A 27976-nucleotide genomic window follows, 5' to 3' on the forward strand; every position below is an offset into this window, starting at 1 on the left:
TCATCTGGTTTGCCTGTTGAATACAACGGTAAAGATTATGGGGAAAGTCATCTATAACAGACTTTTACCAATCGTCAAAAGCGGAAATTGCCTGTTGCTTTTGACGCAAGCACTCTATGGTAGATGCAATAAGTGCGATGGTGAGTTTGGTGGTTTGTGCCGTGACGCACTGGATTTCAAAAAGCATTCAATTCTGTCAACTGGGGCCGAATTGAAGGCGTATTATCACATATAGGTGTTCTGGGTATCTGTCGAGTCTGGTGGGCAATTACCTCTCAGAAAAAACTTTCTTGAAATGGGAAAGAGACGTATGGAGGGACATACAAAACGCAGGAATGCGGCAAGGTGGCACAATATCTCTGGCAACGTAGATGGAAAGAGTCTTCTAAGAATCGGTGGGCAAACAGGCTCATTTCCAACATCCGGGATTGGGCAGGAACACGGAAAAACCAACAGTCATATTACCCAGTGCATCACGGAATATGATGGTAGGTACAGGCACTATCTACACCATTTTGATGATTCGCAAATTGTCATGTATGCAGTGGCACATCAGAGAATGCAGAGTATGTGATGTTTGGCTGCCAAAGATTCGCAATTTGCAATGAACCTGAGGGAAATACGATGATCAAACGACCATCCTGAGTGGCGGAAGACGACCTAGAGGGAAGAACTATCTCAGAAACCTAAAAAGTTGGCGAAATTGACCATGAAGGTCCGCCCGCAAATATTGAAGCTTCATCAAAGAGCTCGGTGGACACGACACGCCCCTGAATTAGCCAGGCTTGGGAATGTGAGGGGGGTCTCTGAACGCTTTGATCCCTCATGTGTCATTTGTACAAAATTAACGTGTCTATACTGATGCGTGGGTCCGCACCGGATCTAAAAATGAGACAAGAACAAAGGAATTCGCGACGCTCTAACGAAATAAACGAGAACGCGAGCCAAACCTGGAAAATAAAAAAAAAACGGCTCGGCCGGGAGCTTGACGCGATCGAAACGGAAGATCCACGACGGATCTTCCTTGACATCCTCAGGGCATTATTTGGAGGATGTCCCTAAAAGGAGGAGGAGAAAGGTAGGGAAAAAAAATATATTATAAATTCAGTATCAACGAAAACAAATCGGGAGAAAAATAATTAAGAATGAAGAGCTAAATTCCAAATATCAAAAATAAATCATAAAATAAAATCCTTTAGAATAAGAATAGATATAAACAAAAAAATACAAAGAAAAATTAATGTTTTTTTTATGAAGGAAGTAACTTATCTTGAAACAAGCCGGGAAACTGGAAGCTAGACGCTTCAGGTATGAAAGGCTTTGTGTATTTCTTTTGTTAAGCCATATGGGTGTGCATTTGTCCCATTAATAATATATGCAGTAATATATGCGTATATTATGTGAGAATATCCACTTTCGTGTGATATTGACATTCAAAGCCTTGAATTTGCAAAGGAGCGACAACTTTGACCAATTATAATTTTGTTAGTAATAGTGCGATTTCCCCCAAACTTGGTAGGATAATGTTCTCTAGGATTAACTTAAGGGGAGCTTGCAGCCAATTACTAAAAGCTATAGTAATACGCTATTATTAACTTTATTTGAACAGATGTCTACATGAAGGGTATTTCGGAGCCTAGGAACCATAGCCTCTTGACACCCCCTTTTGCACGTACGGGGAATCCCCCTTAAATTCGACGTAGAAAAATGTAACTCACTGTATGCGTGAGCATTCATAGTTCCCACCTCTCTACCAAATTTGGTGTCAATCGATATAACCCTCTCCGAGAAAAATGCGTGCGACAGACAGACAGGCAGACAGTAAAACGGTTTAAATAAGGTTTTGTTTTACACAAACCCTTAAAAAAGAAGAAAATATGTGTATATAGAAATATAATAAAGTACTAAAAGGTGAAAATATACAGGAATACTTTTTTTTTCCTTATTTTCTTTCCTGAGTCCTCCCAGCGATGGACACGCGAGCGGGAAAATGTCTCGCATACACTCCGACCAGAGATTCTTGGAGCCTATAAATGCGATATTTTCTGTATGTCGCACACTCAATGGGGAAGGTGTCCCCGCGCCTCCACGAAACTAAAACTTCACCACAAAATCACTACAAGATTTTTCCAGTGAGAAACTGTTTCCTTTCGTTTTGCATTCTGGTGCCTTACGCCTGTGTACGAATTTCCCAAAACTTGATTAACGTGGTTTTAGAACACATATTGATAACTATAAAGTAGAAAAAATCGCCCGTCGTCACAACTTCGAAAAGTATCCACCGCTAGCTCACAAATCTAATTCCCGGACTTTCAGAGTACGCTTCCACGACATCCATCTCCTCGCCCGCCAACTTCCTTTCAGAATCCCAACCTTTTCCAACTCTCTGCTTACCAAAAAAAATCCGATGGGATCCACCTATTGCAAGAATGAAATGCATTCTCCAAACCAGTATATAAAATGTTAGGCGATGACGACTTTACGTTTTCTTACTAGGACAGAGGCAAATCGTCAGACGCTGCCTCACCTCTGCCCTGGGAGCATCGTGACCGAAGCGACTCGCAGATGTTAAGTGCTCCTTTATATAATTCGCAGAACACAACATGACTACCAATTATATTGATCGCAAGTCCTCCTTATTGACCAGAGCTTGGCCAGAGCCGAACATATTTTTTTATATAATTTAGAAGAATTTTGAAAAGAAAACCTACCTGGTAACAAACAAATACACGAAGCGGAAATTCGGGAGACAAAGAAACTACTTTAAACGTAAGCGATTGGACAAATTCCACGGTTCTACTAAAAACGACGAAATTTTGAAATGCGTGTATTCACCTTTTTCTATCCAAAATTCCTTCGAATTGAAATATTGATGTATTATGATATTTTAGGACACCACCTCAATTTATTTGAAAAAAATATGCTTAAATCACCACAAATTCACTGTGATCATTGTATTTTCGAGCCATTAGTTCTTGGAAGACTGCTGTCATCCACCGCTTCGCTCCCTTCGTTGCAGGGTTGTTGACTTGCCGATAATTCCCTTTCTTCTTCCCGAACTGGCTTACGATTTCTTCCGCGATTGTAAAAATGTGGAACGAGCTGGTGAAGAAAGGAAGGAAGAGGAAAGCTCAAAGAAGGAGAAGGACTTGCAAAAGTAAACCGCAAACCCGCGAAGTAATACCCAAATGGTGGGCTTATGATTCGGGAGAGGATTTGAATACCACAAGCCCGCGCTCTAACTCCGATGTTCGCGTGACAGAGGTGGTGCGGACGTGTCATTCTAAGATTTTCCATCTCATGTATGTATGTGTAATGCGCAAAATATTTTTATATGAGAGAATATTTTAACTTTTTAGCTATGTAACAAATGGAAAAACAAGCATACAACGTTCCTCATATAAGACGAAACTCGCAGCTTCCGAATAGTTCCAGTTATTATGAAAGCTTTAATTAAATGGAAATTTTACTAAAATAGTTTTCCCGTAAAAGGTTGAATTCGTCCAGATAATGTCCAAATATGTGATTAGTTTTATCGCTGAGCAAATTCAACTCTGTGAGCATTTTGAAAGAAACCAATCCCTTCTTCTTTATCTTTTATCTCAATACAAAATTCTCATCAAATTTTGTGCGTTCAGCCGGCCTTATTTCTAAATTGATTGTCTCTATTTTCAAGTGCTATTAGATAAATCTTTGGCAAGCTGCTCCGAATGGTCTCCAAATATCTTTTTACTGTTTTAATTAAAAACACTCAAATGATATCGACAAATTCTCCAAAAATAATATACTTGTTCTCACATGCCGTTTTTTCTGTTTTTTATTTGTAGGAGGATTCATGGGAGACATAGCGTTGCCCAATGTCAATTACGAAGCGGATAAGGAAAAGCAGATACCATCGCTGCCGAACATAAATTTTCAGCAGGATTTAGAACGCCTCAAGCAAGAGGTCTACAACGAAGGTTTGCAAGTGGAAGAGGAGGGTATGACGGATATAATTAGAAAGAAAACGAAACTCCCCAACAGCAATAGCGAAAATTTAAATCATCGAAATCGGAATGATCCAACATTGGTAAGTTTTTCCAATCAAATGCTCCCGTGTATTTGTATAACACCACGTACATTTAATGCACCTATCTAGGTATTCAATCTGAAAAAGCCAAACACTTCAATGTATGCGTGCTTCAACCCATGCAGTTATAATTATATTTCTTCTCTGATGAAAATTTGTGTTTCGAGTGCGCTTCGTTTTCATGTTAATTAAAACTTTGCAGATTAAATCCACTCAAACGAGCTGGAAACTGCATAGGTACATATTCAATACATGTATTGTATTCGCATCCGATTATATTGAAGTAGGACACGAGTCAATTCAATTGGAAAATTATAATAGCAAGGAAGACATAGAAACGTGCTATCGCTTATGAAATTGAATACTTTCCAATAATAGGAGATCACTTTTCCGAATACAGAATGTTGCAGTCAGTAGTTTCGGCCACACTAAGCCCTGAACCAGGCGGTTTTCTCACTGGTTATAATTGATACTCATATTGTGTTTGCGGATGTAAGTGAGCGATAAACATCTAGAACCAGACAGCATCTTGCCTTTATTCTGAACAAAACTTACCCGAAGAATTCGTGGACCAAAAAGATTTCTCTCCAATTGGCTTTGTATTTATAGACAGATTATCCTCTAACCTAGAATCGGGGGAGTTGATTGTCTTTTGATGGATTTACTATCTGTAACAGTACTTTAGTAGTTCTCCATTTCTTTCTTAATTTTTCGTAACTTTTATGTTCCATTCAATATATGTCCGTCTGCCTTTCAAACCCGATTTACTCGGAAGCGGGTGCAGCTATTGTCATGAAATTAGGCATTATTGCGTAAAGTTTAAAAGTAGGCTCATCATACATGCGAAACGGGAGGGTAATTTTATTTTTCAGAATATGATCACGTGGGTTATCAAATGAAATGGTTCAACTAATGCTGCCTGCAATTGATTTTATTTTTGATATCGGGTGAAATATATGAGAGTGAGGGCTCAAAACGTACGCCCTAGTGAAGCGGAACTGGTTTCGTTCGCAGAAACTATCTAACCAAAAAATCTCAGAAAAATCGAAATGTTGTACTGGAACAAAATTTGCACCTCAAAACAGTGTTGGGCATATTTAATAATAATTGTTCGAGCAAGAATCCATATTGAATCAGGGCCTTGAAGTTTGTTAGAACACTTCATTCAAGACCGTAACGGTACGCTACAGTAGTACATTGTAGGAGGCAATGGGGTCGTCCGAGATTATTACCCTGATTTGACTCAGGTACTCATTTACAGCTGAGTCGACTCAGCATTATGCTCTAACCCCTCAGCTATCCGGACACATATTCGTAAATACGAATACGAATAAATTCGTACGAAGATTTTTTATGAATATGAATGCAAATGCAACCAACACGCTTTGTTTCCAAATTACAAACAACCGGCTAAATATTCCATTTCGGATAATCTATATGCGTACCGTCAGGGGTTGTTTTACAATTCGTACACATATATGTCCAGAGTGCGTACGATATTTGAGGTCAACTTGAGAGTAAAACTAATTAGCTTTTAGTTTGAACATGAATGAATGAAACTTGACGAATTTTTTAAACAACATTAACTTATTATATATCGATAAAGTCGTTCAATAAAATTTCCATTAGCTGCAATAACCTCCTCGATCCGGGTCCGGAAACGATTGTATGCCCGAATCAAATGCTCCTTGTTCATATTGACCATAACGGTATTAATTGCAGCCTTCAGAGAAGAAATAGTGGGATGAGGATGTTTGTTGGTTTCACGCTCAACTACGCCCCATACGTAATAATCCAGAGGATTAAGGTCTGGGGAGCTAGGCGGCCATAAGTTCGATGTTATGTGGTCATGGAAATGTTCAGCCATCCAATCTTGTGTAGCCATCGCTTTGTGTGAAGGAGCAGAGTCTTGTTGAAAGATGTATGGGCTGTCACTGCGAACACTATCAATCCAGGGTTTCACTATGTCTCTAGAACCTCGATGTATGCAGCAGAATTCACTCGTCGCAGAATTCACAGTCCTTGAGGGAAGAAGTGAAGTGGCATGACATGTCCTTTGTTGCTCACAAAACCAAAAACAATAACAGGAGCTGGAAACTTCGTGTGCATGACAACAGGAACCCATGTAGGATCGTAACGGAGCCATCTGTCATTTCTGCGGTTGGAATTTTGGTCTTGGTCAAAATTTTTTTCATCAGAAAAAAACCATAACATCTCAGGCGCTTCAGGGTGTTTAATGTTGTTTAGAATTCATTTTGATTGGATATCTCGCTGTTCCTGTGTTTGCTTCGACATAAACTGTCGTCTGCGCAAAACGTCAGATTTATATTGGAGATCTTGTTGGACAAGTCGACGGATAAGACGGTCAGAAACATTAAGCTCCCTCGCAAGGGCTCTCATTCCAACCCAACTTTAGTCTAGCTTAGACTAAAACAACTGGCGGTTCATTTCAATATAATTCGCAACCTTGTCGTGTTTTTGCGATGATATAAGGGAGCGTTTTTCCATCTGTTGCCACTTCAGGTCACACTGCTCCCAGAGCAGAGGCAGCGTCTGAAGAGTTGCCTCTGCCCTGGACGAAACCGTTAGTCATTTTTGGTTTTTTGATTCATAAAATCAATGTTTTTAGCCACATGTATCGGTAAACACACTACAAACCTCGGAAAGAACTATACTGAGCTTGACTTCCCGATTTTCCGGCGAATAACCACAAAAAGCGTAACATCCACCAGCTTACAATGCAACTTTCGACAAATTGAAGCGATTGGTGGGCAAGTAGCAAAAATAAACAGATGAAAGTGACAACAAAATTTTTTGATTTTTCCTCACAATCCAAAACCCAATGAGTAAATTTTCTCAATAAAATTCATTGTTCCTAATTCGATGGACAGATACTATATATATACCGGAGTTTTAATTAATTTAGGTAGGTATATTTATGTACGCAGTAAGTACTAATTTGTTTAGGGTGAACATAACGATTATGTCTTCAAAATTCATATCCTGGAACGCGCGAAGTAATATTTTGAATTTTTAGCCTCGTACAAACGGAAAAACGTACACCCAAAGTTCCTGACATGAGGAAAACGCAACACTATTCTATTTGAAGCATCTAGCTACCCATTTCCCGATGATTAATCCAACGAATGAAATCGGGGGAAGCGTCCGTGTTAAATTAATTTCTATAATTATAAATTCAAAGAAAAGTATCTTTTTGCCAAGGAAGGAAGGAAGGAACAAGGAATAGAGTTTTGTTGCGTCAGTCTACGTCTTGTTCGGGGAAAAATGTCGTAAAGCTCTAAATCTGAGAAGAAAAAGAAGCAGAAAGATACAAAGATACGTAGAAATTAACCTACAAGAGATACTAAACAAGTCAAAAGACCAGAAGCTAGACGCTTCGGGTATAAAGGTTTTATGTTCATCTTGTTTGATAAATATTCCTTGATATATCCAACTCTATCGTTCATGGTGATGATGTTATACACGTCTTTGATTGCGATAAATTCACGTGAAATATAAAACTTTTATCTTCTATAATTTGTAGTTGGATTTCGTTTAAAATTTCCAAAATTGTGTATTATATTGTACTTGTACGTCCAATCTTCTAAGGATAAACTCAAGGGGGTTTTCGGATAAATTGCTAAAATATGGTATTATGCAATTATTAACTTTATTTGAGCAGATATCGGAATGGGATGTATTTTGAAGCCTAAATTTTTTATAGGTGCACCATTTAGAATCGTTTCTAATTTTTCGGTTGGATAAGTTCAGAGAACGCCCTCAGTCCCCTATGTTTTACTCAATATCAGATTCAAAAAGTATTAATCAAGACCCTTCATTTGATACCCCACGTGACCATATTCTGTTCAAAAAAATGTTACACCCTCCCCTTCACATGTATGGGAAGTCGACAAACAAACAGACTGGTATTGAATCGATTCGAATCAGGTTTTTTTTTCAAATAAAACCTTAAAAAAGGCCGGCGAGAAGTAGATTCTTCATAAATAGAATTTTAATATTTCAATCGAATGTCAATTATACTTGCCAATTGTGACGTAATAAGCTTAACTATAACTACTATAAACTTTGATATTAATAGCTGGATTTCCGGGTAGTATTATGCGCAATACTGTTCTCTATGCTGCTGCAAAATTTAGTACTGCTAGGATTATCATCAGGGGAGGGGATTCAGTCAATTTCGAAATGTTGGTAATATACTATTAGTAAGTTTATTTAAGCAGATAACGCAATGGGATATATTTTGAGTCCACACAAACCCATCATCCTGACTTTCCTCAGATATTGGATTGAGTAGTTTCCGAAAATGACTCCTGTCCCATTTTGTTGTTATAGATTTTAGTTGTCCCACGACGTCCCGGCAGTCTAATAGAAAGAGCTAAGTTGTTTGGTCCGGCACACAATAATCGTACGTGGGAACGGGAATTGGCCAGCCTTTAGGCCTATGTGTGCCAGCTGTCACTCGATTTTTGGAGTTTAGACGTAGATATCGTTTTTAAATGATTGTGGTTAGGTTATGATATATATTACTTGTTATAGATTTTGTATTATCGGCCACTTCGCGTTTTGTTATTACGTCAGCTTATATTAGTGTTTGTGATAATAAGACACATAGTTAAGTGATTTGTTTTATTTGAAACCAGTATGTACTAGTTGGTACTACTCATTCACATTGATCTTCACCAGGTAAATGAATATGAGATATATGGGATGGGTGGAATGAACTAGGAAGGGTGCTTTGGGATAAGAAATATCTGGCCTGCAATATTCAGATTTTCTCACAAAAAGAAATATGAAATGAAACGTGAGAGTAGACGCATAGTCCTAAAGCTTGATTCTTGATTCTTTTAAGAAACTGATCAATTCTGCTATATGCGCGTTCAACATAATTTCACTTTTAGCTGGGCACCACAAAATTTTTATCCCCTCGAAGTTAGAATTCGCTATCGCGTCAATTATTTCCCAGACAATGGAATATCTGATTCTTCCTTTTTCAGAAGGGTGCAGATTTTTTGGGGGTCTGTGATTATTGCTACCTACTTTTTTTTTATCTTACCTTTGCCATTTGCGTGACCATCTTTATCCCATTCAGTTTAGCAGAGAGGACCGTGATTGCTTGCATCCTGTAGCCATTTAGATATAAATATAATATTATTTTTGTGTGTACATATATATATATATATACGCACATGTCTATCTAAATTGATAACACGCATTTGTATATTTCCACTTTACTGCATCCGCCAAATGAACATATAACATATAAGTACAAACGTTTAATAACGCTGGTACTAACATAGATATATATCCATCTGGATGGAACACTACCCGGCAAAAATGTTTGTGGCTGGTCGATTTCGATAGCAGTGTGAATCTCATGATACGCAGTCTCGCACCTCCATCCTGCGAAACAGCTTGACCAAAAGCGGCTATAGGTAACATTTTGCTTTTTTTGTATAATTGAAACTTCGACCAGGGTATGAATTATATTGTCCGAAACTACCACGTTTCGACCAAGATTGGTTTCAGCTAATACAACTACCGTTGTTTAGGAATGCCACTCATCCTGAGGCCGCCATCTATAAAAGGCGGATCGAATTCTTCGATCCAATGCTTCTCAAATTAGTAGATGGCGGGCTCAGAACCATTGGAGTATGTTACAATGAATTCACGTGGAATACAAAAATTTAACTTCCATAACTTTGTCAGTAATAGTTGTATTCAAACTTTCTACAATTGTGTCTTATATTATCACTTATATGACGCCATACTTCTAGAATGAACTCATGGGGCGTTTTTTAAAAGAATTGTAATATGTTGTTATTAACTTTATTTAATCAAATATCGTAATGGAATATATTTTGAGGCCTAGATATTTTATAGGTGCATCATTGTGATTTTTTTCAGATTTTTGGGTTGGATCAGTTCTGAGAACGAAACCTGGTTCACTTTTCGGGACACACTTTGACTCCTCACTTCCCTGTGTTTCACCCAATAAAAGAAAGTAAATCATTTTCGAAAAGTGCTAACTGATCCATTTCGTTTGATGTCGTACATGATCATATTCAGATATTCTGTGAAAAAAAAATGCTACCCCCTTCGCATATAAAAGGCGCCTCCTTCTTTACACTCAACACAAAGTGATGCCACTCGTTGCACACACGAACCGCTCGCAGACCACATATTCTCACCAAATTGCGTGACGATAGCTCCAGTCGTTTCGGAGTAAATCTCGTGTTATAGATGAGAAATGTTCGATTAAAATTTTAACAAAGAAAAGAGAGACCCAATTCCTCAATCCTTCACCGAGTTTCTCATTAGGTCCTCCTGGCAGTGATACCAGGAAGACCTACGTCTCATTTATTTGACGACCTCCAGTTATTATGATTTCACTTCCCTTTCTCCTTACATTGTGGATACTTGCTGAATATTCCCTTCCTATCTTTGCCAGCCTATTTGAATACTTGAAGAAGACGATCAAGGATATTATTTGGGAATAGTATAACTACAAATTGGAAAAAATCCTGTCACGAAAGGCAGAGCGCAATTGTGATTTACTTCGTGTTTTCATTTACTACTTCAACAATTCTTTACCACTAATACTAACACTAAAAATTCATTCCTTTCAGTCAATGAATGAGCCCATCAAAGAAACCAGCAATAATCACCATGCCAACGGAAAAATTGGAAGAATCCCAACCCAAAGAGAAACTCTGATTAGCTCTCATATTAATAACGAACATTCCGGTTACGGTGAAAAATTTTCAGTTGACCCAATTACCTCTCCACCATCAACCACTTTCAGTCCAACAGAAAAGATAGAAAAACCCGTAATAAACACCAATAGGAACGTAGACTATCGAAAGATTCAGTCCAATACAAAGGATATAGTGGATGATTCAGGGAATAATTTCGTTACAACGCGCAAAGTCATAATACTGCCAACATCACTGCCGATTCCTCGCTCCACACTGCCCAATGTGTTCAGCAACGCCGGTGGGAATGGAGGAAGTCTAGATGATATTGAAATCCTTCAGGCTGAAGGATCAATCCGTCGACGTCATCGACGACGTCGTCAGAGACGGTAAGTTTGGTTGAATTTTTATAAACAGGGTGTTAAGTTCGTTGTGTTTGGTCTACCCGTAGAAAAGCTGAGGGCTTTTGCTTGCTTACTACTACTTGGTGGCAGTCCGTTGTGCTTTCTATTTATGTTATCATTCTGCATAATTTAACGCCCAGAAACTTTAGAGTAAATGATGATAAAAGTAGGTAGAAAATATTTAGTTGATTGGACTTCCCCTAATGGCAGAGGTTCAACTTCTTTGTAACTTTCCCTTTGTTATAACTGCAAATATATCATAACATATATTCCTAGAAATAGGAAGAATACCAATAAAATCGAAACACCTAACTTACCACCCTGTAAAAGCATCTCGTTTCCAATGATTGTATCTGCATTTCCATTTTTCAGAAGAAGTCATCTCATTTCAGACGATGAATACAATTATAAATTGGAACGATTGAAAAACGAATTGAATCGTGCCGTTGTGACGCTTGAAGAGATGCATAATCGCTACAAATTCACCTTGCCATCGAAATCCTCCCTCACTACAACTCCGGCAACGTCGATGCATAACAAATCTTCCATCAGACAAAATAAAAGGTTCAACACGACGTCCGAGCATTATGATGCGATGGATATCCTTACAAAACGCAAGTCGACAATAGAAGCTATGGAGTCGGAACTGGACGCTTCATTAGCCGACCTGGATGCGGATGACCTAAATGAAGGGTAAGGGAATATTTCAGATGCCTCAAAGCTACCCTTCATCAGCATCATCTTTAGGAGGCAAATGAGTATAAAATGCACTATTTTCTCTTCTCCCTTTCGTGATGCACAGAATGATGAAAAGCCTGCAACACCATCATAGAGTAGCACGTGCCGTGACTGCCAAGAAGGAGCGAGTTTGGGACTATGGAGTGATTCCTTACGAAATAGATGGGAACTTCAGCGGTGCCCACAAGGCGTTGTTCAAACAGGCCATGCGGCACTGGGAAAATAACACCTGCATAAAGTTCGTCGAACGGGATCCAGACATGCATCCGAACTACATTATTTTCACCGTGAGGAGCTGTGGGTAAGTTACGGTCGGGATCAAAAATGTTGATGTGTCCACAAGACACGTGTTCTAGTTTTCTAATATGGGAAGAGTCGACATTGTGGCGAAGACACGTTTAGCAGAGTTTGACGAATAGGATCAACCTGAAGGACATAAATACAAGTACATACGGTCTTTTTGCCCTCAAAACTTACTTCAATGTTATTTTAACAATGGCGCACTCAATAACGAACAAATAATGAGCCTGTGCTTAATGAATTTCCAGAGAGTGTTTTCTTTTCAATCTACCTTCTGCATAATTGGATACCTGACTTAACGTTCTCCTTGTAGTTGCTGCTCATTCGTAGGGAAACGAGGAAACGGAGGGCAGGCGATCTCTATTGGAAGGAACTGTGATAAATTCGGAATTGTCGTCCATGAATTAGGACATGTAGTTGGTTTCTGGCACGAACATACGCGGCCCGACCGAGAAAAGCATGTCACTATCGAATTGAGCAACATTATGAAAGGGCAGGATTACAATTTCAACATGCTCACACCTGATGACGTGGACTCTTTGGGAATGCCTTATGATTACGACTCAATCATGCACTATGCTCGAAATACATTCTCGAAAGGCACGTACTTAGATACGATTTTACCAATTGAGGTGAAAGGAAAGAAACGTCCTGAAATCGGTCAACGAATCCGGCTGAGTGTAGGTGATATTGCACAAGCAAATTTACTGTACAAGTGCCCCAAGTGTGGGCAGACGTTCCAGAGTAATTCAGGCAGTTTTACATCTCCTTCGTATTATATACCTGGACTGATTAATGATACGGAGAAATGTGAATGGAGAATCACTGCGACACACGGCGAGAGAATTACCTTGAAACTAGAAAATCTGGTAAGTAGTCTTCTTTGTGTGACACGTAGAAATTCGCCTTGAAGATATTCATGACAACTGTGAATTCCATCTGGGTATCAAGGAGTAATTATGGAAGAAAGAGTTTTTATAAATGGAGCATTTTTTACAATATTTCTGTTCATTATCTATCTATTTACTTATTATGTATCGATTTTGAAATAAAACTAGCAAAATCGAAATCATTGGAACTACAAAGAATTTAACCTTCTTTGTGCGTGGAACTATTTTATAATTTCTCTTTTCGAAGTGCAATAATATCCAAACATATGTACATCGTTCTTAAAGTTTACTTTCGAAATATTGATCGAATAATAACGATTTCATACTTCTCATAAAATTAGTAAATATTTTTTTTTCTGAAGAGAAGATAGAAGACTAGTTAAGTTCATTCGCAACACTTTTTTCATCGGCACAACTTGCGTCTGTTAGTAGCTAACTAAGCCTGCCGAAGCTCCTACTGTACAAGCCCATGACTTTGGCAGTCCTACTTATTTTACAAAAAGATCCATACAATAAAAATAATAATCGTTGGCGCAACAATCCAATTGGATCAGGGCCACCATTACGGTCTTGAATGAAGTACTCTAATACACTACAGTACACTGGAGAAGGCAATGTGGTCAGTATTGATTCAGAGAGAGATTGAGATTATTACCCTGATTTCACTTAGATACTCATTCACATCTGAGTCGACTGGTGTCTAAGATCCAGTCACGGTAACAGATCTCTCTGACAGATTTGATCCGGAATTTCCGTTACCGCAGTCCAGCGCTCTAACCACTTGACCCATCCGGAAGCGTACATCAGCAAATAAAATTGCCAACTCTTGGGAACTTTTAAGAAGAAGGTCGTCTGAAATATCCATACATGAGGAGGCCGGCTTGGACGCCAGTATAATGACTAAATTTTCCTGTGATATCGTGACTGCACGATCACAGATAAAATCAGGCTCAAAATATTATGGTGTTTGGGTCACTTGATTCCAATATATCAGGAAAGCACTGCCTGAAAAACTTATAAGGTAATATATGTATATAGTAAATATGTGTACATACTAAGAAACGATAAGATAGGTTTTGATTTCAGTAAGGCCATGACGTATGTCAAGCGACTAAGAAAATGTTGGGAGTAATAAATGAAATTGCCGCAAGAACGAGGTGTCTGAAACTTTCGATTTCAGTAAGTCCAAACCGGACACCAAATGATCTCAGCCTGTCTTTGCCTAGCGGGATTTTTTAATTTTATATATACACATGTTTCATGTTCACTCCCTAGTAGAGTGTTGCCAGGACTGAAACAGAAAATCGGGGCTTGGGGTAAAAGAGATTCTACAGTCCATTTCGGGTCTTGGCCTTCAGGATGTCCTTCCTCCAGCCGTCTCGATCAATCGATCGCGCCTTCCAATTTTGAAATCTGAATATCTTTTTAGGTCTCCCAATACCTTTTCATCGTCTTCTCCTTTAGGTCCCATTATTCTCTTCAGGATCCTCCTTTCGAACTTTTGTATTCTAGAGTGAAGTCCCAGTTGTGATTCAGTAAGTCCGGCCATTTTGAAGCACCCTGTATTCGTGAAGGATATGAATTCGAATTGACGCAGTACTTTTTAATATGAAAATTTTACGTGTGTTTTGCAGCTTTAAACCTTCTGACAGCCCTTTGTCTTCAACCTAGCCTTCTGACAATATTGGTCCTGTATTTGCGGAATATCTATGCAAAATTCAGCCGCGCAAGAGTCACTTTGTTTTTGACGAAAATTTGACAGGTTTGATAGCCCGACCACGCCTTAGTCTTCCAGTAGGTCTTCTGATTGTCCGGCTACTGCTTCGCCAGCAACAACCCAACCATTTCCGGATAAAATTTTTCGTGCTACAAGTGTAAATTTTAAAGTAGCCAGCTCTCCGTCTATGACTTGGATCACACTTTCTCAGCCGATTCCCAGGTCACGAGATAGCAGGAAGTGTTCTCTGAAATGCCTCAATTTGATTTTCGCTATAGTTCTTGAAAGCAACTCCCGACACCGCTATCAAGAAACTCGCGCAGGTTCGCAAAAATTAAAAATCAATCTCTATCTATTCCCTGAGGCAAATGAAAAACACTATTGAATTATTAATTCACAGGGAAGTTGCTACCACAGTGGAGTAATTACTGTCTCCAATTAATAATATCAACAGCAAATGAATCAGACACACTTGTGAATAGAAACAGATTAAGGTAAAAATGACAGAGTTTCGGTTTTCGAAATGTTTCCAACAGTAAAGAATTCTGCTTCCACTCTCTATTAAAAATGCTGTTTGTGGTCTGTGTATAAAACTCCTCAGTCTTTTATGAAAGGCTAAAAGCAGCCTGGGGAACTCCAAGCAACGACTAATATTTTCTCTTCAGGAAAGGAAGAGCAGAAAATGTTCATGATGAAGTTTAGTTGATTTTGTTGGGAAAATCGAATTATCATGCAACATATGAGTGCATAATTTGTAGTAGATGTATAATTTGAACATTTGTCGTTTCCATTTTTAGTGTTAGTGTAAAATAATTCCTTAATTAACTCACACTTAACTCCATACTGCAGTGATCGCGGCCATGATTTCGGTAGAAACAACAGAATTCATTTCCCATTCTACGTTTTTCTGCAGACCACTCGTTTAGAAACTAAAATTCAATAAAAGAAATACTGAGCCAGAAAGAAAACTCTTCCATCCACCTGATGGTAGCATCATTAATTACTTAAACAGTTGCATCCAAGTACCTTTCACTTCCATGTTTACTTTCGCATATCTACTTGCCTAATTGGAATTAACTTAAGTGCTTGGATAGGGTAGTTTAAGAATCTATTCTGAATGCCTCATGAAATAATTTCTCAAGCCCCTCATTTTTCTCGTCCTCATCCTCCTCCTCCTCCATCAGAATCTACTATCTACGGAAAAGTGCCTTACTGACTATTTGGAGGTTCGCGATGGCTACTGGCATAAATCACCATTATTGGGCCGTTTCTGTGGAAAAGTTACCGAGAAAACAATTACAACAACTTCAAGCCGAATGCTACTCACTTACGTTAACATGAACCGTAATGCAGGGTATCGAGGATTCAAAGCAGAATACGAGGGTGAGTGGATTCCTTATTGCAATTACACTTTAACTGAATGGCAAAAGTTCACTTCTTCCGTTCGCCTCATGTTTTTATGAGTGGATTTCTTTGTACTAAAGCATTTCCTCCCTTGTCGATAGCAAATTGTGGAGGCGAGTTGACAATAGACGGCGAAGGTCGCCTTGAATCACCCAACTATCCGCTCGAATATTTGCCGGGTATGGAATGTATCTGGATTCTGTCCGTTCCGGAAGGCTATCAAGTCGCCCTTAAATTCCAATCGTTCGAAGTGGAGAATCACGACAGCTGTAACTATGACTATGTCGAGGTGCGGGACGGTGGAAGCGCGGATGAGACGGAATCACCTACAATTGGAATCTTCTGCGGATATCGAAATCCTCCAAATATGAAGTAATTTGAAAGCGCTCGAGCAGGGTGTTGACGATGCTCAATGAAAACGATTTGAAATTTATTCGTTTCCTGATTGTTGGATAACATTTTCTGTGTGAAGAAATGAAGCAGAAAATCCAACACTAAAGGGAACTGATTGTGTAACTTATTGATCGCATGTGTGTAATTTTAAATTAATAATTCACCAATCAATTCAAAATTGAGACTCACGAGCTACTTTCAGAGCGTTTTCATTCCGACACACCCTCTAAAACCTTTCTAGTTTCCAGGGAATAAAGTAGAACGTCCTAAATTCCATTCAACAGGTCAACTAAGAATAAAATGTATGTGAAATTTTCATCGGACAATTCCGTCCAAAAAGCTGGATTTTCGGCGATATTTATGAAAGAGGTGGACGAGTGCGAAACGCAGGACCACGGGTGCGAACACGAATGCATTAACACCCTCGGCGGATATGAATGCAATTGTTACATCGGATACGAGCTGCACAGTGACAAGAAGCATTGTGAAGGTACGCATATATTTGCTTACATATGTAAATGGCTGCCAACAGTGCAGATTTATCGTACAGCCATTCTGCTAGCGTTCAGGAAATTGATATTGCATCCTCCTGGAGCGATGCCGACAATTCCGAAAGGGATACATTTTCATTCATTGATTCAATCGATTTCCCACATTTCATGTATTTCAGATGCATGCGGAGGCGTGATCGAAGCAACAGAAGGCACTATCAGCTCCCCATCATTTCCCGAGTATTATCCCATCCTTAAGGACTGCACCTGGGAGATTATAGCGCCGCCACGGAATAAAATCTCCTTGAACTTTACCCATTTCGATTTGGAAGGCAACAATCATCAGCACATCGATTGCGGCTACGACTACGTACGGGTGTTCTCAAAGCTCGGTGAAAATCGGCTCAAGAGCATAGGCACCTATTGTGGAAGCAAAATCCCCCCAATCCTTACGTCCGAAGGAAATGCACTACGAATTGAATTCCATTCAGATAAATCGATCCAACGGACTGGCTTTGCAGCTTTATTCTTCACAGGTGAGTACTTCCGACTGGCACAGAGTTTGAGGGGGTGGCGTATTTCAGTTCAAGTGAGTCCGTTGAAAATACAGGCACTTACTCATGACTGTATGTAGCAGGAAACTTTTTATATCTCATACATCCTTTCTATTCCGCTTTGAATTTAATTAGATGTTGATGAATGCGCTACGAATAATGGAGGATGCCATCATGATTGTAGGAATACCATCGGAAGCTATGTGTGTGCTTGCCATAATGGATATACACTTCACGATAATGGGCATGACTGCAAAGAGGGTGAATGCAAATATGAGATTACACTACCGCACGGATCTATCTATAGTCCAAATTATCCTGATATGTATCCGGCGAATTTAGACTGCGTGTGGCATTTCTCAACAACACCGGGACACAGGATTAAATTGATATTTAATGAATTTGAAGTGGAATCGCATCAGGTATGTGCATACATATACATATGTGTCAAGATGATTTTTTTTTACAATTTCCACTTAAAAGGAATTTCCGATATTCAGGACTGATTGCATATTTGGCGGGATGCATATCTTAGATTTTCTAAATAAATTTTCAATTCAACATAATTTGGATAATTGACCTAAATATCAGATCTTTGTTTTTTGTACGGATTTGCTTTCATAAATTTTCCCGTTTTTGAAAATTAGTAAAATGGAGCAGGGACAGTGAAAATGTGGAAAAACCAAAAGTTTAGAATTCCTCTCAAAGCTTACTCATATTTAATGAGATACAGATACGGCAAGTTTTTAGAAATAATCGAATTGGCTCAGTTGCTTCCAGAGTTTATTGACAAGCCGACTAATATTTCGAATTACAGACATCAATCGACCGCCCATTTTTATGAATTGTTCTAATTCTTAATTTTTGAGGTTTTGTGTAAAGTAAAATAGGATCTTTGTTTGTCTGCCTGCCCACATGTCTTTTTTTTTTTTTTTGATCGTTGGAAGGTGAAAAGTTCAAAACCTGGTTCCTGCACTAAAACCACCTTCTTCTCTTTCCACGCTCCCCGCGGCACTGCTCTAAAGCATTGCATCTCGGGGTTTGCTTAACAGCGGCTCGTTCTGATTTTCTCCCTTTCTTCTTTCCTTCGAAATTTTTCCTATCTAAGCTGTTTGTGAATAATTCCCAACACCTTGAACGGAGGCTTGAACCGTTGACTACAACATGCACTTCACAATATTTTCAGGTGTTAACCGCTTATCTGCGACAGCCTCCAATCTTGTTTGGTGCACACACCTGGAACAATCAAATACAACATGCTCCACATTCTCAACCATATTAACGCATCGTGGGTTGAATAGTGAATCTTTGTACCCAAATCGACGACAACCAACATGTCCACTCAAGAACTGTGTTAACTCATAGCTGTCGTGGCTTCGTCCAATCCATCGTCGAATTTCTATAATTGCTACGCTGTTAGGAATGCTTTATGTCAACACTCTATCATACGCAGTAAGAAAACTGTATCATACCGCAAGTTGTCGGAAATATATTCTATCCATCGTTCATTTCGCAGAGTTGGACGTATTCTTTATATCTAGGGTTTCTACTACCGAGAAAGTGCTTCTTCTATTGTAGCCTCAGCCAAGGTGATCATCATATTGACTGCGTCAACAGTTGATCACACCTTACGAAATCCGAATTACTTGTCACAAAGGCCTTTTTCTGCAGTCGGGAGCAACAAATTGTATACCATTCATTCAAATAGTTTGGTAATTGAACAGAGGAGATTTATCTGACTTCGGAATGAATATCTGTTTTTGTAGCCTCAATTGCTCCGGTAATTCTCCTTCTCTAAAGCAGGTCTAAGAACTTGGGCAAACAAACTTGGTACTATTCTAGCTGCCACTTTCTGGGCAATATTCGGGGTTCCCTGGGTCTTATTTTCAACAAGTTTCTCTACTGTCTCTAGAATTTCCTCATCTACTAATATATTAGCTTCGTCAGGGTTTACGTGCACTACCGGAAGCCTCGTGCAGTTAACATCATCTGGGAAAAAAAAGTTGACTACATTATTCAGAAGCCCTTAGGAAAATAATCGGTGTGCAGCGTTTGCCTTTAAGTGATAACATCATCTACTTGTGTAACTCCCCCAATGGATCAAAGTCAGATTCGGTGCACATCCACTAGAAATGCCTGGTTTTGCTTTTCATGATCGCATTGCAATTTTTTCTGGCGTTTTTATTTTGTACCTGCAGTTCCTTGAATTCAGATTGGTTTCTTCTGCGCTGGGAGTGACTTCTAGCTTTTCGCCGTTTTTCGACATTCCTTGATTTATGAATCCCACCACAGACGAAATCCGTCTTCGGAAGGAAGCTCAACGCGAGGCATAGAGGCATTGCAAGCCAGCTTCAATTTTTCCACGAGCTGTAAAACTTTTTCTTGCTCGATTCCCAATAACAATGTGTCTTCCAGAAATACCTCCTTGAACATTTCTGCGTTAGATTTTTTGGTTATTCAACTCATCGTTATTCTGTTTGATGGCTTCATATTATTCCTATGCAAGATGATAGCCTGAAAATCGCTGCGTGTGTACTCCTCGTTACCACTGCAAGTCTTTGTTTAGGGTATCGCTGACGAATAGGGGGTCCAATACCAATTGGAATTCTCTACTCTGCCAACACATTTGGCAGTTTGCATCAAAGATAGTTAACTCCAGTAATAACGGGAATTGCTGATGAGCCTCGGCGCAGCATTACAGCTATAAATATCTGTACCTCCTGTCTTGGAACGTATAAATCCGTCTTCGTGCTCCTTCGCATCTTCCACAGCTCTATATCGCTATATTACTGTTTATTGTCTGCTATCCTTACTCTGCTTTTCAAATTTTCTTACTGTTTGGAAATGATGGCTATATCAACATTGGTTTTGACTACACTTTTGGCGAGCAGATCTTGGGCCGCTCGAAAGTGATTCAGATTTTATTGTATTAACTTCATTTGAACTTATTTATGAACACCTTTCTGAACAAAGGTGTTTGCTGCATCCTGCAATGTGATTGCTGTCGCTATTTTCCCTGCCCGTCTGTCTGTCCTTCAGTTTGTCGATCACTATCAGGGCCGCTTCTGAGATAGTGCGATAAACATATGCCACTCGCAAAGTTCCAAGTCTCTGCACTTGAGTAAAGCGCTTACGATGCACCTTCTTGTCAAGGGCTTCAGCCCATACCTACTCGCCATAGAGCAAACCGACTACGTTGCTCCCATAAGGAGACGGCCCCCAATATTCGCCATTATTCGACTCAAGGATCAAGGCTCCAAGACTCCATGAACCGTCATCCATCCGCTTACCCGTCGCATCAATAAGCCAAGTCAGCTTTGCGTCTGTTCAACAATACGTCCGGCAACGTCGTCTGCCTTACCGACCAGGATCTGTGCTACTCCCGACGTGATTTCCATCCTCCTGTGATCCTTTAGCTTCTCATATTGCAACCTTTCAGATAATCCCGCAATATCCGCAAGGGATAGCTTGACACGTGGAATGAGTTTTCTAATGTGCTTAGCTTATCTGTCCGTCTTACGAAATTGCAGGCATTTCTAACATCAAGCGTTATGAGGAGCACTATCCGTCGAGATCGGCGGTTGTGATTCCCAACAACAAATCAATTCGTTTTGAGAATGAAGGGGGGTCCTAAGTCCGCATCAACTTAATGCAGGACCGGACCAATTGAGGAGCAACTTACTCCTTCTTTTCTGGTCCACGGACCCCTCGCAGGGCTTGCACCCAAACTTTTTTTAAAAAAAGTCAAGCGACGGCGGCTTTACGGTTTCTTACCAGGGCAGAGGCAAATCGTCAGACGCTGCCTCACCTCTGCCCTGGGAGCAGCGTGACCGTAGCGGCTCGCAGATGTTGAATGCTCCTTTATATAATTCGGTGAGGCAGCGTCTGACGATTTGCCTCTGCCCTGGTAAGAAACCGTAAAGCCGCCGTCGCTTGACTTTTTTTAAAAAAGTTTGGGTGCAAGCCCTGCGAGGGGTCCGTGGACCAGAAAAGAAGGAGTAAGTTGCTCCTCAATTGGTCCGGTCCTGCATTAAGTTGATGCGGACTTAGGACCCCCCTTCATTCTCAAAACGAATATTTCAGCCCTGGCCAGCTTTGGTCAGCAAGGCGGATTTGCGCTCAATATAATTCGTAGGTATGTTGTGTTTTACGAATTATATAAAGGAGCATTCAACATCTGCGAGCCGCTACGGTCACGCTGCTCCCAGGGCAGAGGTGAGGCAGCGTCTGACGATTTGCCTCTGCCCTGGTAAGAAACCGTAAAGCCGCCGTCGCTTGACTTTTTTTAACAAATCAATGTTCAAGAAAGAGTTCACTGCGACTATTCCATGAATATTGAAAGAACCTTCAGTTACGCATCTTGCATAGCGATTGAGGCTGAAAATTGTGCGTAATACCATTGGGTGCTTTCCTTCAATGAAATTATTTGGTGTGTATACCAATGGAAACTGTGGACCGGCTCCAATCGACGACCATATTCCCAGTGCCATTAGCAGGATATCTACTATATGCCTGATACAGGCACAACATTGATTCTGCTCTAACACTCAAGCGGTTTTAATAGCATACCCCGGTAATCCCTCCAGCATCGAATTTTCACTCGAGGTACAGGGAAGGAGTGGCAGAGACCAGTCGCAAAAAGTCCAAATAGGGTTAGATGGGTACGTTTTGGTGACCTTCAAACGCATGATGGGACCTAAGTCTAGCAAAGAAATCAGCGCGTCGAAAATTTCAAAACAATACTAGTTAGAAAGCACTCACTGAACCCATTCTATCCAGTCTTCCAACAATCTACATACATGAACATAACAGTTTCAATGTAGAAACGAAATTGCAAGTCTATAGAAAATGATGGGAACTTTACCAAAGAATTTGATTTGACGGAAAAAACCAATACACATTCCAGCTCCAAAGCAGTAACGGGCCAGTAGTAATAACTAAGAGTATTGAAAACGAAGCTACTTAAAGCTACTTAAATCTCCAAAGGCCTATAAAAGGATTTTGAGATTGGATCTGTATATCTATGACATTAAGAACCGATTGTTATGGACACCGTCACACGGGACATCCAACGTCCAGCGCCCTATGCACTGCTTTATGCAGATGATGTTTTCATAGCGTCTAATGGCAAAAATGATCTGGAGCAACTTGGCCAAAAATGGAACGATCGCTTCATGCAACGCGGTCTCAGATTAAATCTGAATAAAACTGAATTTCTGACGACTGATCCCAATGAAACAGGCACAATCACTGTCAGTGGCAGTGACCTGCCCAGAACTGAGCGGCAGGTCAAAGCTATCATCCAATGGAGAACGGCGCTATGAAATTGGTCACGCATTAACGCAACCTGGATGAAGTAGCGTTCCACAACTGGTCTTTTTTGTGATCGACGTATCAACGCACGTCTCAATTGAAGTAATAAAAACTTGTCGTTTCTTTTTCGTTGGTGTGGATATTTATTCTTGCAAATACCGATATTTCGGAAACCACTTGTTCCCTTCATCAGTGCTAACAACTTCAATTAATTAACCGTTGGAAACACCGCATAATTTCACTCAGATTAGCACGTCTCAAATCTAAAATTTATCGCAATGTCGTCCATCCTGCCAGCCTCTATGGTTCTGAATGTTGGCCGACTATAAAAGACAATGAACGGCGTCTTGCGGTAATGGAGATGTTGCGTTGGACTAGTGGCGTGACACTGGCTAAAGAAAAAGAAGAAGAAAGAAAATTAAGAACCGATTCAAAATACCACAATTAATATTTAAAGTGGAACCGAAGGAAGAACAAAAAGACTCAGTAGAGTAAAAACGCGTGGGAGGATAACAGTTGAAAAGACCACGAAATGAAATGGAGATTTACTGTGTCTTAACTATAAAGAGTTTGAATCCACAAAATGATATTGTCAACCCAAAATTATCGGGAATATATACATATATCAAATTGCACAAAAAAATGCATTCTTTTGCTCTAATGTGGAGGTCATATGGCTGCCTCAAAAAATCACTTTTTTGGTCAGTGGACGCAATATCTCTAGCAACTTTGACAAAAAAAATGAAAACATAAAGTAATCGTATCAGAATTGAGAATTTTGAGTGAAAAGAAGGAATTAGGTGTTAAGTGCTTAGGCTTTTTTTCGATTTTTTTTTAACATACTCACCCTAAACAAACAAATATTGCCTATTACCGAACACTGTACATATAAATGCACAATTTTCTTCGTGCATAAAAGTATACATATGTACATATACAGTACATATATTGAATACCGGTCGTTTAATGCACAAATATATCTATCTGAATTAGACACTACTCCCGAGCTTCATTAGCATATACATACAAATCCATACATATGTCTGTCTCTAATAATTGATATTGATATACAAATGATTAAAAAACTAAAACAAAACGAAATGTTTTACTACTCAGAATGCATGGAATTTACATAAAATGTAAAAGTTTCACCTTCTACAACTTTGTTAATAATAGTTAGATTTCCTTCAAACTTCCCGAAGTTATGACTTATGTTATCCGTTATACCAATCAATCCCTTATATCTCTAGCATGAGTTTTAAGAGGGTTTCCGGGTTATTTCGAAAATATGGTAGTATATTATTATTAACTTTATTTGTGCAGATATCGGAACGGGATTTTGAAACCTAGATTCCGTTTAGATACGGCAATGTGATTTTTTCAGATTTTTTGGTTGGATACGTTCTGAGAACGAGACCTGTTACACTTTTTGAGGGTCATATTTTGGGCCCTCACTCCCCTACATTTCACCCGATATCAAATACGGGACCATCTTCGAAAAGTACTACCCTTTAATTTGATATCCCACATCGCCATATTCTGTGAAAAAAAATGTGCACCCCTTTTCGAATGTATGGGGAGATCCTCTTAAACTCAACACAAAATGGGGCCATTTGTTATATGTTCTCACCAAATTTCGTGACAATCGGTCCAGTCGTTTTCGAATAAATTGGGTGTGACAGACAGACGGACAGGCAGGCATTAAATCGATTCTAATGAGGTTTTGTTGTTGTGAAATGGTCTAAGCAGATACTAACATTAACCAGCGGGCAGTTGAAAAAAAAAGTATTTCACGTTTTTTAAGTTTTATTTATTGAATTCGATGGAATTGTGTTTTATCACTTACGATTAATTAATTTGCTATCCTTTGGCCATATAAACGTAAATGTTCTTCTATGTAAGCCAAAGAATAGAAAAAATCCGTATTTTAGAAAGAGGGGATATACAATCGAGAGTAAGGCTGTGAGTGTAACTGCAAAAGTTAAAAAGTTGACCACTCTTACCGAACGGTCGTTGAGCCTACTAGCCAACTGACCGCTGTAAAATATCTGAGCTTATTGACATTTGCATAATGAAGAACCAACTATCCTAACTCCCATTATTCGCCGGTCCTCCTAACATGCTTAAATCTCCTACCAATCTCTACCAGCCCTACCAGGCTGTTGATAAAGTAGATCCTGAGTGAATAATGGCGAAAAAGATATCTTTTCGTTATAACCTGTTCAACATCATTATCATCATCAACGGCGCAACAACCGGTATCCGGTCTAGGCCTACCTTCATAAGGAACTCCAGACATCCCGGTTTTGCGCCGAGGTCCACCAATTCGATATCCCTAAAAGCTGTCTGGCGTCCTGACCTACGCCATCGCTCCATCTTAGGCAGGGTCTGCCTCGTCTTCTTTTTTACCATAGTTATTATCCTTATAGACTTTCCGGGTGGGATCATCCTCATCAATACGGATTAAGTGACCCGCCCACCGTAGCCTATTGGGCCGGATTTTATCCACAACCGGACTGTCATGGTATCGCTTATCACTCTCCTCAATACCAAACAATTCGGAATACCGGAAGCTCGCGCTTCAGCTATAAAGGTTTTGTGTTCATCTTATGTAAGAAACTTCAACGCACATTTCTCTATCCGTATATAGCTACAAATCAAACATATTCCTTCATATTTTTCCAATCTACAAGACGTACGTACATATTACAGCCATAGATATTATGCTCACCCTAAACAAACAAACTGCCTATTTCTTAATACTGTACATATATTATTTATATTATTTCCAATTTACTTCATGCACAAAAGCATATATAGTACGTATATTAAATACCGCTGGTTTAATGTACAAATATTTCTATCTGAATTAGATACTACCCGCAAATTTCATTACCACGCATATACTATATATCTACATACACACATCTCTGTTTGGAGTGATTGATATTCATATACAAGTGACTAAAAAACTAAAACAAAATAATTCTTTGCGGCCTCATTCATAAGAACTCATTTCGATGTGGTATTGATGAATTGATATGTGATGATGACGTCATACAGGTTGCAGAGTGCACGAAATTCACAAAAATGTCAAAGTTTCACACCCTATAACTTTGTTAATAATAGTTTGATTTTCTTCTTTGACCAACTTGTGCATTATGTTCTTCGTCACACCCATGCCAAATTTATAATTATGGGATGAACATAAGGGGGGTTATCGGGTAAATTTCTAAAATGTGGAAATATACTATTAATAATTTTATTTGTTCAGATATCGGAACCGGATGTGTTTTGAGGCCTAGATTTCGGAGAGATGCACCACTATGATTTTTTTCAGATTTTTCTGTTGGATAGGTTCTGAGAACGAGACCTGTTACACTTTTTGGGGGTCATATTTTGAACCCTCACGCGCTTATGTTTTACCCGATATCAAATATGGGACCAGTTTAGAAAAATACTAATTGAACCCTTTAATTTGGTACCCCACATGGCTACATTTTACGAAAAAACATTTTGCACCCTCCATTCACATGTATGGGGAGCCCCCCTTAAACTGAACACAAAATGGCGCCACTTACTGCATGAAAAGGGAACAACAGATCACACGCTCTTACCAATTTTCGTAACAATCGGTCCAGCTGTTTCCGAATAAATCGGCTGTGACAGACAGACAGACATCGACTCGATTCTAATAAGGTTTTGTTTCACACAAAACCTTAAAAAGCAACACTTCGACAGAAATGGAATTATCCCTGCTTACTAATTCGGATTCAATAGAAAGCGCAGAACTATCGACTAAGTTCGTCGATTAGCCTCCGAGAATATATGCTGCTTTAAAAAATGGAAAGAATTGCTCGGCCGTATCCTTTGACACTACATAAGAGTTTGATAGGGTCTAGTACGGTGAACTCATCTACAAAAGCAAAGAAAATTTGCCTACGAATACCCATAAAATCCACGAGTTTTATTCCACCGGCAGGAGATTGGTTACTAAATAGTAAATTAAATAGGTTTCACCTCAACAGAATCCAACATCAAAGTTGAGATACTTCAAGGTGGTGTTCTGGACTCTCCACTTTATTTGATACCTTTGCTAAAGAACAGTAATTTTCAGGCCACATTCTTATCCTCGAAAAATCTTAACAACGAATGAAACAAAGTGTGGAGTGCCACCTTCACATTGAAGAAGCAAAAGCTCCACGCCTCAGTCTAAGGATGTAAAGGATCATAAAACTAGCAAATACAGAAGGCTTATTTGAGGGAAACTCAAGTCAATGTGAGATTCAAAAGCTTGTAAATATTCCAAGCTACTATTGCAATTCAGAGTACTTATGTACATATATACAAAGCAGCAACCAATCTTGACTAATTGTGCACAAGAGATCTGCTCGCTCATATAACATCGAAATTCTTCAAAAAATGCTGTCTAAAATATTGATACATTAGAAGCTTGGTATCCAATAGCCCTAACTATAATGCTCATTTGCCTTAAGAAGGTGAAACCGTACTTTCCACTTTTTGCCTTCCTTAAGTGGCTGCTAATTTTCAATAATGGAACGTTTATGAAAGATACAGTCTGTTTTTAAATTCCCCAGAACTATGTATATCGGCAATTGCCATTTCTTCTTGAGTCATCAAAACAGTATGAGATAATGCAACATTTTGGTCTGAATCAATAAAAGCTTTACGTGACATTATTAGAGATTTTTTTAAATATAATAAAATATATCTTATTAACATTAACTTATTGGATTCAGGATTGTGCATATGATCATGTTGTAATATATGACGGCGACTCTGAGGAGAGTTCAACCCTTGGTCGTTTCTGTGGAGATAAAATTCCCTACCCGCTGTCCGCATCTTCCAATGAAATGTATATGGTTTTCAAATCAGATAAAAATAAGCAAAGACGTGGTTTCTCAGCAATCCATTCTACAGGTAACTCGGCATACAAATATTTATTTTGATACGTAAGAAGTAGGATATA

At 39.2% G+C, this 27976-nt stretch overlaps 1 protein-coding gene across 3 annotated transcripts in view; it reads left to right on the plus strand.

Annotated features, from left to right (window-relative positions):
* Window positions 1-27976, plus strand: part of LOC119651651 (dorsal-ventral patterning protein tolloid) — a 190409-nt gene that overhangs the window by 160856 nt on the left and 1577 nt on the right. For 2 of the 3 annotated variants that reach the window (XM_038055332.1, XM_038055329.1), the window contains exons 3-13: window positions 3828-4069; window positions 10717-11171; window positions 11559-11879; window positions 11989-12225; window positions 12538-13093; window positions 16016-16214; window positions 16337-16607; window positions 16913-17118; window positions 17299-17655; window positions 17809-18095; window positions 27747-27927. In XM_038055332.1, the coding sequence (XP_037911260.1) occupies window positions 3828-4069; window positions 10717-11171; window positions 11559-11879; window positions 11989-12225; window positions 12538-13093; window positions 16016-16214; window positions 16337-16607; window positions 16913-17118; window positions 17299-17655; window positions 17809-18095; window positions 27747-27927 (3312 nt within the window). The remainder of the gene's footprint in view (window positions 1-3827; window positions 4070-10716; window positions 11172-11558; window positions 11880-11988; window positions 12226-12537; window positions 13094-16015; window positions 16215-16336; window positions 16608-16912; window positions 17119-17298; window positions 17656-17808; window positions 18096-27746; window positions 27928-27976) is intronic. The other variant, XM_038055333.1, reaches the window with a different exon arrangement.

The sequence above is a fragment of the Hermetia illucens genome, chromosome 3 (genome assembly GCF_905115235.1).
Source record: "Hermetia illucens chromosome 3, iHerIll2.2.curated.20191125, whole genome shotgun sequence".
Taxonomy (NCBI): domain Eukaryota; kingdom Metazoa; phylum Arthropoda; class Insecta; order Diptera; family Stratiomyidae; genus Hermetia; species Hermetia illucens.